At 30.4% G+C, this 14,980-nt stretch overlaps 1 protein-coding gene across 1 annotated transcript; it reads right to left on the bottom strand.

The window, feature by feature from the left end:
- Positions 1 to 1,711: 1,711 nt before the first annotated feature.
- LOC139482840 (uncharacterized) lies at positions 1,712 to 14,718 on the bottom strand. Its single transcript, XM_071266882.1, has 5 exons — positions 14,656 to 14,718; positions 12,275 to 12,378; positions 7,753 to 7,827; positions 3,478 to 3,575; positions 1,712 to 1,816 (listed from the first exon to the last, which is right to left on the bottom strand). The coding sequence occupies exons 2-5, from the start codon at positions 12,370 to 12,372 to the stop codon at positions 1,746 to 1,748; spliced, it is 342 nt and encodes a 113-aa protein (XP_071122983.1). The 5' UTR covers positions 12,373 to 12,378; positions 14,656 to 14,718; the 3' UTR covers positions 1,712 to 1,745.
- Between the last annotated feature and the right edge of the window lie 262 nt (positions 14,719 to 14,980).

The following is a 14,980-nucleotide window of genomic DNA, read 5'->3' as shown; positions in this document are numbered from 1 at the left end:
TTCCAATTAGATTTTTCCTTGCAGTTCGGCATTTTTGTTATTTTACTTTTGACTGCATATGGAAATAAAGGCAACAGTAGTATATCGCTGTTCAAAACTTTTAGATCTATGGACAAAAAACAAAATCGGGGTAACAAACTAAAACTGAGGGAAACGCATTAGATATTAGAGGAGAACAACGACACAACATTAAAATGTAACACACACAACAACGGACTAAGCATTAGACAAAATCCGATGAGAATAATCAATGTAACATCAAAACCAAATACTGGAATTTGGGATAGAAAAGTACCGTGACACGTCTTATAGTAATGTGAATTCACACTCAAATATAGGAGAAAACAAACGACACAACGGAAACACAACGTAAAAATGTTACACACACAGAAACGAACTATAATATAACAATGGCCATTTTCCTGACTTGGTACAGGACATTTTTAAAGAAAAAAATTGTGGGTTGAACCTGGTTTTGTGGCATGCCAAACCTCGCACTTTGATGGCATTGTTAAATATAACATTAAAATGACAACATAATAATACAGGACTACAATACAAATAAATAGGAGAACGTATTAGGCAAAAAGGAAAAAGGGACGGTCAAAAACAATTTCCAAGATATTTGGACATAATATTATCAAGTACGATATTTGTAGTGTTATACATTTTTATATTTTTTTTTTGAAAGTCGTAAGGAAGTTTGTACTTGTTTAGAGTCTAGTCAATTGTTAATTGGTGGATAGTCGTTTAATTGGCAACCATACCTCATCGCCTTATATACAATTTCATTTAACAAGTTTAATAAGTAAAAGTGCTCTCATACTGATAAGAGTTACTTTGTTTATTTCATTATCAACACATTTAAATAAAACTTGTCTCATAAGTGTTATTTTTATATTAATGAACACATTTAGTAAAAATTCCAATAACAAAACATGAAATATACCATATATTCAAGAGGGGAAAGTTTTTTGAATTCGCTACTCAACACAAACAAGACAGTAAGTTTAGTGTGGTACTATCGGAGTTATTTCATCATAATTTTACTCATTTGTTTCTTTCTTACTGTCTTTGTTCACGTACGCTCATTTTTACACAGGCACAATTCGTAAGTAACTTGTTTATTTTACACAACATACTGTATTTGACAATAAGGATTTGTTTTTCTCTCTCAACTGATTTATGAATTTCGAACAGCGGTATACTACTGTTGACTTTATTTATGCACCTCTCATAGAATTATCAAAATTCCTTAAATAAACCTAGCTAATCATTAACCATAAAAAATACCATTAATCAAGGGACAGGTTGTGAAAATTATTTGCCCTGTACAACTTTGGGAACCGGAATAACAGAGCAACAACAATTCTGATTGTCTATTATAACTGATATTCTTAAAGGATGATTTGTTTATCGTTACCGATAGTCTCTTGTTTCAGACACAGTCATACTTATCAATTTCTTCTTCCGATGAAAATGACTTATTCTGATACTAGTAAAATTAATTCTAATGTCAAAAACTAATTAATCATAATGTAATATAAGTCTGTACACTTTTCTCTTTAAAATTTGTTCCCTGTTTGAATAGGTGTCATATACCTTCGAAAAAAGTTGCATTTCACTATTTAATTAAATCTATTGATGTTATGATGAAACTAATTGCACAATTCTTAAAAAAAGCCCCATTTTTTTTGCAATGAAAAACATATGAAAATGTAAATTCGTTTAATGAGGACATTTGTCTATTTTTTCCATCCGTAAATTGCCACAGATCTTTTTCCTGGAGAATTAGGTCCTGTTAATTGATGTTTTACTGAAAAAAAGTGTCAATAATTAAAATTTTACAAGGAAAATGTATCATAACATTCAACAAGGAAGCTAAATTATAAACATGTATATGTGTGTTAATAACCTAAAGAATTGAACGAAATATACATGTAGAAAAATTGTCGGGCATACGAATCTATAATTATTTTTATAAAATATGTGTGTCATACAATCAAAGAAACCCTAATACAAATTCATTCTTATAATAAAAGAATACTATGGTTATGCTTTTCGCAATTAACCAATAGTGATGATTAAATAGTTATTGAAAGAAATAAAAGAAATCATGCTCTATAATAGTTTACTTTGGGTCAATGTCAAAAAGTAAAAGTGAGAGATTTAACGCTATAAAACCTGATTCAATCCACCATTTTCTACATTTGAAAATGCCTGTACCAAGTCAGGAATATGACAGTTGTTGTCCATTCGTTTGATGTGTTTTGTCATTTGATTTTGCCATGTGATTAAGGACTTATCGATTGAATTGTTCTCGGAGTTCAGTATTTTTGTGATTTTACTTCTTCTTACTTTGAAATAACATGAAAAGCGGTCTGTGTCATTTTGGTCTCTTGTGGATAGTTGTCTCATTGGCAATCATACCACATCTTCCTTTGTATATTTGATGTATTGTTCCGTCGAATTTGTTAAACTTTGTGGCACACTTATACAGTAAGATAATATAAGAAACCCTTTGTTTTGATTCGGCATATGTTAAAATATACAAGACACGCTCTAAGGAGCTTTAGATTGAATTCAAAAACAGTAGTCGTAGTATGGTAATTTTGATAGTTTTGATTATTTTTATTTACAAAGCGGATGGAAACTGATCGCCATAATACTACTTCGCTATTCTTGACATGCATGCATTTATGTGTTACTGATCAACATAAACTAGACATAAAATCAACAACTAAAAATCAGCAACTATAAAAAGAAGAAACACATTGATGGTAAAGGAAGGAACCGATTTCCGTTGTCACTATACCTGCATTTTGAATAAAAACAGTACAATCATAAATGCTCTTACATGTTTTTGAATAGTATTCTTCTAGCTGGGGGAAATTTTATGCGCCCAGCATTCATAAGAATCAAAGCAACAAGACAAGTTTGAATTAGTTGGGTTTGTCGTATACCTGTTTTAAGATTAAATCTTTGATCCCAACAACAACTCCCAGGTTTCCAGCGGATGTCGTAATGATAAACTGTTTTTATGTTTAAAGCTGCGTTTACGAAGTTGTTTGAAACTTACTCCGAAATGCAGCCGATATCAAGTTTTAGTGCGCCCAATTACAATGAGATTATTTTATTGTAGTATTAAACCATTATTCAAGAGGTTTCGACCAATGGCCTTTTTCAATTTCTTTATTTTTCTTCTTAACTACATGGTAAACATTTTGTTATAACATCTGAATGATTGTGAAAGTGAAAATGTCTACCATGTAGTTAAGAACAAAAATAAAGAAACTGAACGTCGAGAATAATGGTTTGTTTCTACAATAATGTAATATATGTTCCCTATTGGAATTTTTGAAACACGAATAAAATTATTAGCAGTCAAATTGAATATTTTGAACCTAGCTTTCTTTCATTTTGTTTATTGCACTGTGATTTTATACGCATGCATCTTATCTTCATTACTTTACTTACATTGTTGTAAATGGGCTACAGTGTATCCAGCATGCCATCGATTACCATATCCAAGATCAGGGCCTATCGTTGGATTACGCTTATTTCTATTGCTAAAACTAAAAGAAAATTTATACTACTTAATGTTTTTATACACATGGTCGTAATACTATACATAGATTGAATAAATGACACAAATTCTTGTAATCCTTTACTGTTAAACAGAAGTTTGATATAACTAAAAACAGATGTTGGGTGCATCCAACGAAAACACATTCAGAATACTAGAAACGAAAATAAAACATTAAGATAAGATTGTACAGAAAAAACACACAATACAGGTGTAAATAATACCACTATTGATTTCCCCCTATTAGTCTTTGTTGAATTTGCACTTTTCACAAAACTGTGCAGAATTAATCTTTGTTTGAAATAACGAAATACTTGGCATAAGTATTGTTACATCCTGTCCAGTACTATAGAAAAAAATGCACATAACATTTCCTTGCATTTAAGAAAATAACCATCAGTGGAAGTTAACCAATCAAAAGTATCCCTTTTTTAACCTGTGTACAATATTTAGAAACCAAGAACTAGTAACCTCAAGTTTACAAAATATTCTATAGAAACCACAAAAATGTGCAGAATTCATCTTTATTTGAAATAACGAAATACTTGGCATTTGTAAAGTTTTATCCTGTCCAGTTCTATAGAAAAAAATTCACATAATATTTCATTGCATATAAGAAAATAACCATCAGTGGAAGTTAACCAATCAAATGTATCTCCTTATTTAACCTGTGAACAAGCTTTATTAACCATCTACAAGTAACCTCAAGTTTACAAAATATTCTGTAGAAACCCCAGATAAAAAATAATGTTGTTTTGAAATACCCAAGACATATGTTCATGACACAGAAATGTTTTACTGCAATAAAAAGTCGGATTAATTACCTACAACTGTCAAATTCAAGGTAATATTTTTTTCGACCTTTTATAACCGGATGTTACGTACCATGATTTGGTGGTATTACACCTAAAGAGAACTTAAAGAAAATGTTTCTTTTGTAACCTATTGTAACATTGGACTAGAGTTTCAAACTGAGTTTTACTGTGAATATTGCTGTGCGTTTGTTTTTCAACATTGGATAGAGGTATAGGGAGATGAGAGAAATCTCACAAAACATCGGTTTAACCTCGCCGTATTTATGTACCTGTACAAAGTCGTTAACCATTGGTGGCCCTGGGCTGTTTTCTGCATTATTTGGTAGGGTTGTTGTCTTTAACACATTCACCGTTTCTATTCTCAATTATAATAGTGTTGAATTATTTAAAATAAAAACCTTATGAAATAGATCTTTGAATGCAAAAAATGTCCTTGAAATACAATTAAAACATTTGAAATTGGGATTTATCGAAATTTCGTCAACAGAATACGGTTTGAATTGAAAAGTTATTGCAATAAACGTTTCAGTTTTAATGCCATACAATGTATAGGTTACCCAGATTTTGTTTTAGCCTAAATAAAGCAATCTCGATATCGAGAAAATAAAAACGCCTGAAATAGAAAGAAAAACATAACGTCGCGAATTCGTAGTTTTACATAATTTTAGAGATGCAAATGAAATGAAAATTTATCCACATAGCAAATAAAAAAAAAAAAAAAAAAAAAAAAATGTCAATCACCCTGATATTTTCATATCTATAAATGGAAATGTTCACAGCAATTATTTGTGCAATAAAATAAACTGCAAAACCCTAAAGTTTCAATTTATAATATTGCATCAACACGTATTTTAGTTAAATAAAAGCTTTTTGAAGTATTTTTTTTCTTCAGTTTTGTGGAATAAAATAACACAACAAATTTTGAATTTCTAAATAAAGCTTTAAACATTTTTGTTTCATTGAGAATCACATTTTGGTGAATAACGAAAACTTGAGGATAGGGGTATATCTGCTCATTGAGATTTAAGGTTCTGCCTGTTCTGTGAATATAGAGCATATATAAATAGCGAAAACATAACTAAACAGCAGTATGTCTAGAGGGGTCCAAGTGGCCGAGTGGTCTAAGTAGTTCAACGTCTGTAACCACTAGCCAGTCGACACAATCTTAATTGTGTCGGATTGCCAGTGTTCCTACCGAAGGTCGGTGATTTTCTCCGGGGACTTCGGCTACCTCCACCAATAAAAGCTGACCACCATGAAATAACACAGTAGTGTTGAAAGTGGCGTGAGACACAAATTAATCAATCAATCTATCAATCAATAACATGTGTTGATGGTGTTGTAATTCTAAAATTCGGTTTTACCGGTTATCGACTTAATTAAATGTCTAGCTTTAATAATTTGACAATATAAAAGAAGCGCTTCCGGTGCCAGGCTTTTTTATAGCCCAACTTTATATCTCTAAAGTTCAATAAACAAATTACATACATCAAACTATTAACTTAATAGATATAAAATTAGCCTGGACTGTTATAGTATCATTTAGCTCTAGCAACATTACAATGTCACATAGCGGAACACTCATGTATGTTCTCGGTCCATGACTATGAAGGGCCATTTGAGTCATACTGCACATTTTGACACGTTTGCTGAGGCAAAGCGTGACAGCTCCAGATTGAATGAAAATTCTCTCTATATTTGTTATATTCGATGAAATGTTTCTTATCAATAGACTTGATATAAATTTGTTTTCTTTGCATATGAAAAATCAATGAAAATGTATTGCATTTCTATACAAGTTAAAGTTGCTGATTTTAGTAAAAATTTGTACAATCATTAGGGAAACAACATGGCGTACAGAATCATAAATTTAGATAATATTTAATACCTTATGAAAAGTAACAGATAACATTAATATTTATTCATATACATCTACTTTAATCCTATATCTTTCAAGATCAAACAAGGGATAACATTATTCTTTCATTTAATATCGTATTCAGCAAAAAAGTACTTTTAAAAAAACATTTTATCATTCTTTTTAAAAGCGTCATTATAATGTTTATTGGTAAGCTAAATCGTTTAAATATCTTTAGAGAATTTAGTTATCCTTGTAATCCTATCGCTTGTACTGAGATAGTTGCATTCGACATATGCATGTTTCTATCGTTTTTTTAGGATTAACTTTAATCAGGATAAACTGCATGCCAGGATTCCGAATGCATTTCTCTAAATGCAGTCTGTCAGATTTGTTATAAGCAAAAGGAGTAATTAATGTATTAAACAACACGGAATCGCGAACGACTGGCAACTATAGGGACAAATATCATCAGTGGAAAGATTTATCAATGATCTTCTTGCGACAGGAAGTATAAGAGATATGTTACTTTTTCACGCTAATAAAGACATGAAATATGTACGCAACAAATCCAACATGAGAAAGTGATGTTCAAGGTTAGAAAAAAAAACCAAACTCTAAAGTAAACGCTGCCAGTTTTAAAATTTTGATATCATTAATTTTGATGTAAGTTATAAATGAACAAAAAAATTTCAGTTTACTACTGGTGTAATTTAGAAAAAATTATATATAGATTCTACATGTACCACTGAACTACGGTATTCTCCTCTCGAGACAGTTAGATTAAGTTCAGTTAAGTTAACTATTAAAAAATTATATTTAACGTTGACCCAATGTTGGGCCACCGTTAGTTTAAAAAAGGTGCAACGGTGGCTCATTGCAGTTCAATCATGTTGGATCAATGTTGGCCCACTTTGTACTGAGTACGTTGGGTCAAAATTGTTTGCCAATGATGTGTCAACGCTTTTATTTGTTGGGCCATCTATAGCCCCATGTCTGATGTCTATGATACACAGCAATCAGACAACAACTATATGAGAAAAAATCCAACCAAAACGTATGCATTAATATAGCTATATTACGTTGTTTTTCATTTATTTATACGTTCTTTCCTTAAATGGGTCTGGGTTTTTTATTAAGTATTTTATTAAGATACCACATTATAGTATGTGGTTACAATATTATAATATATAACATATTATAGCACTTAATATGATGAGATATCGTTTCTAGTTTTCTGGTGTTGTTTGAAGGCGGTATTCAACGTTTTTCTTTAATTCCTATATTTAATATCAAATATAACATTGAATCATACTTATTTGTGAAAAGCTGATTTGAAAAAATAAAAGATATTCCACAGTTTTCTTTAATCCCTATATTCAACATCAAATATTGAACCTTACATATTTTTTTCAAGCTAATTTGAAAAAGAAGAAGAAATTGATGTGTACTGAAATTTAAAAAAAACCTTGACTGTCTTCGTTAACGTTTACCTTTCTGGTTGGTGTGACTGTTTATACAATTCAAGAAGGTCCCTTACATCGTCTAAGTCTTGTTGCAATTGACTTCTGTAATATGAAAGGTTGACATTAAAACATCGATTATTTTTCAATGTACTTTTCATACAACTAAAAATAAAACTCAACAGTGAAAACAGAAGGCAGTCGATTTCAGGAATGACAAACTATTATCTAGAGGTTTATACATTTTGAAAAGTCAATAGTATTCTTTGGATATTTTTTACCAATGTTATTAATAAAAAGATACCAACCCATGCTCGCTATTGTAAATGTAAATTAAAAAAAAAAACCGCGTGTTTGAAGGGTACAGTCAATGTTATCTATTTCGTACACTGTATATGTTGATGGGATCAAATTTTACTAAACAAACTTCTTTTTTTTTGCAATAAATGTGGCTGTTTAATCCTTACACATTTCATTTGCTATTGTATAACAGGGGTTAGTAAATACACAATTTGATCTAAGGACTAGCCCAGAAAAAAAACCCAAATGTTATTAATTAAACAGAATTGTATCTCGCACATGCATTAACTGATGAAACTAGTATTTCCGTACATTGAGTTTTTAAGGGGCACTAGTTACGAGATATATAAAAAATATAAATTAGGATTTGTGTTCAATCTTTAATAATAGTGAAATAGTGAAATAATTATTCGATTTAAGCCGCCAGTATGCCCCAATTTTGTCAAAATAAGCTAAGAAATATTGATGATAAATTATTCACTTGCAAGTGATAATTCGATCTCATTGAATCAGTATTCATGTGAACTTCAATTTAACCCCTTAGCTAGAGATGGATAACGCATGAAATGTGTGCTAGTTTGGTTATTTGTAAGAAAAGAATGTCAACATTGAAAGTGAAACAAAAATGATGATTAACATATGATTTAATCTATAAATGAAATTAAAAACACTTAGAAGAATCCAATTGGACGAGTTTCGCTATCTATTTATATCTATATCTATGTTTACTAGTTTATCGCTTATATGGGCATCGTTAGTTTTAGGGAGGTCAACTCACAATAAATTAGATGGCGTCTAGACTTAAATACACACACAACGAATCTACACATTTTTTAGCCTTTGCCCTGTAAATTGTTTATTTTAGACTTTTTATAATTCGAATAATAGTTATCAAAGGTACCAGGATTATAATTTAGTACGGCAGACGCGCGTTTCGTCTACATAAGACTCATCAGTGACGATAACATGTTTTACACTGTTATAAACAAATATGAGAATTTGAGTCAACGATTAGAATATGAATGTGGCAGCTAGTGCCCCCTTTAAGCAGACACGATACAGGCATGTTGTGTTTACAAACAGTGTGGTTTACCTCTTTGTGTTTTACTTTCAACTTACTAATAGTTTACATATTGTACACAAAATAGAAGCTAGCAAAGTACACTAAATAGTAGATTTAATAACAGTTCTTAAATTTCTGCTTGTTTTTTTAGTTATTTGGTTTTTTTTTAATTTATAATTACCTTAATTTTATTTAGTTTAAAGTAAAATCGTCATTCTGGTCAAAATGCAATATTTTAATATTTTATTCTGCTCGAATAAACGTTACGATCAAATTAAACACTCCTGAAAGAAAATAGCAACCGCACTATTGATTGTCGTAGTTCTACTCAAGCGATACGAATCATAAGCAACAAGACTAGTTTGAGGACAAACATGAAAAGACGCTGAACAATTAAAACAAGACCTTTGGAAAGAATGCGGAAGCAGTACGGCCACGTTTATTACCGTAGTAATCCATTATAAGCAATAAAAATATTAATAATTAATTATTCTACGTAATCAGACAAGTTCAATAGTGTCAAGGACAACTTCATGATATTGACGCATGATACACATATATATTACGTCAATATTTGTACTTGTTTGGCTTTAAAAATATTTTGATATGAGCGTCACTGATGAGTCTTATGTAGACGAAACGCGCGTCTGGCGTACTTAATTATAATCCTGGTACCTTTGATAAATATTAACATTATCCTCAAGTCATAATATAAAATAAAATAAATTGTTTCTTTTCTATTTTTATAGGAAGAGATTAAAGGATACTGTGGATTCATTATTATTAAATGAACAATGGATACCATTGTCCGTGCATATCGGGGCTACAAGGTAACCACAAACTGAAGTGATCAACGAATTACAAGTTTCAAAATATATATATTATAATGTTTGCAGACTTTGGCAAATTCACGAAAAAGCAAGTATTCCCCAATCCACGAAAATTGGTAATCACGAAAAAAAGACGGAATCAACAGCATACATGTTACTTGTTCTTGACTTTGGATCGTTTGGGAAGTTAGAACAATATTTCTAGTTTAAGATGAACTTTAGCTATTAAGAAAAAACTGGCATTTTTACCTTGTTTAATACTGTTAAAAATCACACAAAGGGAATGCTGGTTATACCGACAACACAACTGTATACAATATACCCTAACATTAGCTGTGTCGTCTTTTACCTGTTAAGGGCATACGATACAGTTACATAGAAGGTAATGACGTTGCTAATAGTAAAATGTTATTTTCGCGACGTCGAACTATAACATATCGGGAAAAGATGCATTTTTCGACTATTTTTTATCATTCAAACTGATTTAATTTGAAAACGAGTGCATGGACCCCTATTTTTTAAAACGACATTTTGTTTCATTTTGCAGGGAGATTATGTGGACCAAATTTGATTAAACTGTAAATAGAGGATTTTTTTTAATTTTGATAAATATACAGCAAAAAATACTATTTTTTCTTAATTCATGACCATTTGATAAATATGAGTTATTTCTGAATAAAAAATGGATACTTATAAAATACAAAAAATACAAATTATCTAACAAAAAACAATTTGTGTTTATCTTTTAAAACAAAAAAGTTATGGCTTTCTTTCGAAAGAGAAAATACGGCCACAAATCCGAATTTTGAGCAAATATACAAAATTTCGACCTCATTTAACTTAAAAAGTAGCACATGAAGGTATATTTTTTATTACATATTTGATTTAAGAAGGCAAAAACTAGCCTAGATGGAAATTTTCATCAAACTGTAAATACAGGATCAAAACTGTATCGTATGCCCTTAAACCTGCCGAGTTTCAAACACCGATATAAGTATTATTTCATTATGAAATTTATATTTGTAAATATAGCGTTTTAATTTAAGATTTTCTTTTTTGTGAAAACCATTGTCAATCAATGATGTACTGTTTCTATTCAGAAGTATTCCGAATTGTTTAAAAGTCTTCTATATACAGAAAAGCCCTCTATCCCTGTAACAGAACTTAGCAGTAGTGTGGTGCGAGGTAGTCAATACCTCAGTTAATTGCAATTGTAATAATAAATTTGTATGAATGGGGACTGTTTACCTTCGAAAAATTAGTATTTGCAATGTGTTCTCCGAAAAATTATCGTTTACTCATGAACGGAATTTCATACTCATGATGATACTGCAGCGAATAGATACTAGCTTACTCCTTAAAATCTGGGTAAAACTGCTTTTGAGTCTCAGAATTTTGTATAGGACTTTTTGTAGGCACTCTTTTCAGATCATGTTATGACAACAGGTTTTTGAACCATAAATGTTGAAATAGTTTATTCCCGATTGTCCCACTTTTTGAAATTTTAGAGTTCTGATTGTCCCACATGAAAAGTTCTGTTGCCTCACAATATTTTATGAAGTAAAATGTGCTTAGATAAACAAGGTAACTGTTGTTTGTTTTGCTCAATAAACAAGAATTGATTATTGTACATTTAATATGAATTTTATAAAAGTAAAAAAAAAGTTTTGTTCTGTAATCAAATCATTAGATTAATGCACGTCTTTGATTAAAATAATAGATGTTTTCACCTAATATATGAAATATATCTACTATGTTTAATATTTATAAACCAAATGTCAATACTGTAATTGTAATTACTTTTTCGCTGTAAAGTTTAATAAAAAATATAGAAATAATGCATGCAATTTAAACAAGAATGTGTCCAAAGAACACGAATGCCCCATCGGCACTATCATTTTTTATGTTCAATGGACCGTGAAATGTGGAAGAATCTCTAATTTGGCATTAAACTTAGAAATATCATATCATAGGGAACGTGTGTACTAAGTTTCAAGTAGGTGGGACTTCCAACTTCATCAAAAACTACCTCGACCAAAAACTCTAACCTGATGCGGTACAGACGGACGGAATAACGAACGGATGAACGGACGGACGCACAGACCAGAAAACATAATTCCTATAAATGGGGCATAAAAAACCAACAATAGGTATAAAATCATTTACATTCCACACTCTACACTAACTCGTTGATGGAGAGATGTTTCCACTAGAATTTGCAATTGTACATTGAAGTCTGTCCGTTAAAATTAATATCACGATTGATTTGAAAGAGATTAGCTGAAAAATTTAACTGGTACACGAAATCGGGTATTCTAGAGAAATCATACATAGAGGAGAAGGTAGATATTATACATACCTTCTAAAAACAGGACTACAAGATATTGAACACAGACTTAAACAAACAACTGCTGCAACAAACAATACAGTTACTGCATCTACATTTTTCTTCAACATGGTCCGCTAAAATAAAAAAATAAAAAACAAGTAGGCAATTTCTAGTAAAAATCAAGTCACATAAAATGTTTAGTATAAAATGCAATATAAAAAGATGATCATTCAATTGCAAAATACGTAATTACACAAAAAAGTATCATTTCAAGATTTGATTTTAATATTCGAAAATGAGTAGATTTAAAAATCCTTAACATTAATGAAAACTTTTGATATGACCAATGATTATGAATTATCTCGTAACGTCCAGTGGAAAATACTACATTCATAAGTGGATGGAACAAGATAATGTGTTATGAATACGAATATTGCTTTGTAATGGAATTTTGAACATTTCCATTGTATTTCTGATATCAAGTTATAAGTTTCAACCTTATATGTCAGATCTTAAATCTCCGACAATGCATTTAGAATTTCAAATTTCGATAAATTACTCTCTTTTAAAAAGACATGAAAATTATTCAATTTCAATCAAGAATATTTAATAAAATATACATTTGAAAGATATGTTTTTTTTTCAACGGATAAGATCTGTTATTAGGTGAATGCAATACATGTGCTCTTCAGTTTTTGTATTTGAAAAAGAATTGATATTAGGGGAATTAGAAGTGAGTCTTTTTTTTCAAATGAAAATCGTAAATTGTGGCTTAAATTGTGTATATGAATGATGCAATTTACTTATATTATGAATGATAAACATTGGTTTTCTTTCCTCATTTAAATCCTTCAAGTTCGGATACTTGTAATACACAGTACAGATTCGACAACTTTATATGCGCTACAATAGTTTAATATGGAACGCCAAAACTGTCTTGTTATGACCATTTTCATTATATGATGTGCATCTTCCTTTATATGATGTGCACTTGTCATTATATGATGTGCAAACAGCTTTATATGACGTGCAAACATGCTTATATTATGTGCAAGTATCGTTAGATGATGTCCATAGTTTAAACTAAAGACAATCTTTCAATCAGTTTAATTGAGGTCTGGTATGTCAGTACTGTTTGTAGTCCTTTATTAATTCATGTATAATTGTCATTCTGCTTAGTTTCTTTTGTTACACATATTCTAACATCGAACATCGAACTCAGACTTCATTTTAACTGAGTTTTAATGTGCGTATTATTGTGTGCTTCTTTATTCTACATTGGCTAAAGGTATAAGGTAATGTTTGAGATCTCACAAAACATGTTGAACACCGCCACATTTTTGCATCTGTCCAAAGTCAGGGGTATCTGGACTTTTTAGTCTTGTTTGTTATTTGAATTTAGGCAATTTAACTGAACTAGTACACATTTTTATTTAGGGGCGAGTAGAGGCCCACCTCCGGATGCAGGATTTTCTCGCTGCATTGTAGACCCATATGTGGTCTTCCGCAATTAGCTGCTCTTTGGTCGGGCTATTGCCTTTTTGGTCGGGTTATTGTCTCTCTGACATATTCCCCATTCCCATTCTCAATTTTATTTACTTGACAAAAAAGAACATACAAAATATGATTGAAGTATTATACAAACGTGTTAAAATAACAGAATTATTGTAATATTAACAACAGCCCGACCAAAGAGCAAATAATAGCCGAAGACAACCAATGTGTTTTCAACGCAGCGAGAAAACCCCACACCATGATGTGGGCCTCAGCTGGCCCCTAAATAAAAATGGATGCTAGTTCAGTAAAAATGGAAGTCATACTAAACTCCAAAACATATTATTAGTGGTATATTAAACATCAGATTAGCCTTATTTCTAATATAAATTAAATTTTAGTTAAACATTTCCTTTTTATTTATTTTTGCTACATGTACGTCAAAATCTACTATAATTATAATATTTATTCAGCTTTCATTATTTATAATTTGGATAAATGTTCAGAAAAGCACACATGTCTTGTTTTTGAAATAAATTCAGGGAAAAGTGGTCGAATTGAAATTTTCGCATATGAATTATGCAGTCAATGATTTATGTATGAAAATAGTTAAGTACATGTATCATGGAGTTTTACATTTAAGATATAAATTGTATAAATAAACAGTAATTTCTAGATATTTTATTCTGACTATCATAAAAAATGAGAAGACTTAACCATTATTTAAGTTTATGAAATTTTTATGATTTTTAAATTGACATCTTTTAACGTAAGATTTTGAGAGATATAAAAATATATAAAATAACAAGACTTATTTCAGTTCTTTCAGCATTGTCACAAATTTTCACTTTTTTTAATTATCATTTTTTTAGCTTGAGATTTTGAAGATTAAAATTATATATAAAAAGTAGACTTACTGCAGCTCTTTCAGTAGTGTCACCGTTCAAAAATATGAGACATTTCAGAAGTTGAGAAGAACTTTTATACCCCGTGGTTGTACAAATTTCCTACGCAACAGCTTAAGTGTAGAATTTTAATAATTAATGTTTAAAATCCTGAGTGTATGTTTAAAAATTGGAATTGCTATCAAAATGAATAGGAACAATACTCCTGACACTGTAATACATAATAAATAATAAATGAAAAGTTGACATCGACAATACTTTTACGACTCGTTTGTTTAGATTTGATGCTTTCTTAATTGTATATAAATGGTCTCGTAGGATTGACCGTCTATTGTAT

The sequence above is a fragment of the Mytilus edulis genome, chromosome 7 (assembly GCF_963676685.1).
Source record: "Mytilus edulis chromosome 7, xbMytEdul2.2, whole genome shotgun sequence".
NCBI lineage: Eukaryota > Metazoa > Mollusca > Bivalvia > Mytilida > Mytilidae > Mytilus > Mytilus edulis.
Note: the sequence above shows the minus strand (reverse complement) of the source record. Positions and strands in the feature narration are given on the sequence as shown.

Excerpts from the sequence above, each read along its gene's own strand:
- LOC139482840 (XM_071266882.1), bottom strand. The coding sequence starts at position 12,372 with ATGTTGAAGAAAAATGTAGATGCAGTAACTGTATTGTTTGTTGCAGCA. Across the intron at positions 7,828-12,274 it reads TGTAGTCCTGTTTTTAGAAG|AAGTCAATTGCAACAAGACT; the intron begins GTATGTATAATA and ends TTCATATTACAG. Across the intron at positions 1,817-3,477 it reads TGTAGCCCATTTACAACAAT|TAAAACATCAATTAACAGGA; the intron begins GTAAGTAAAGTA and ends ACTTTTTTTCAG.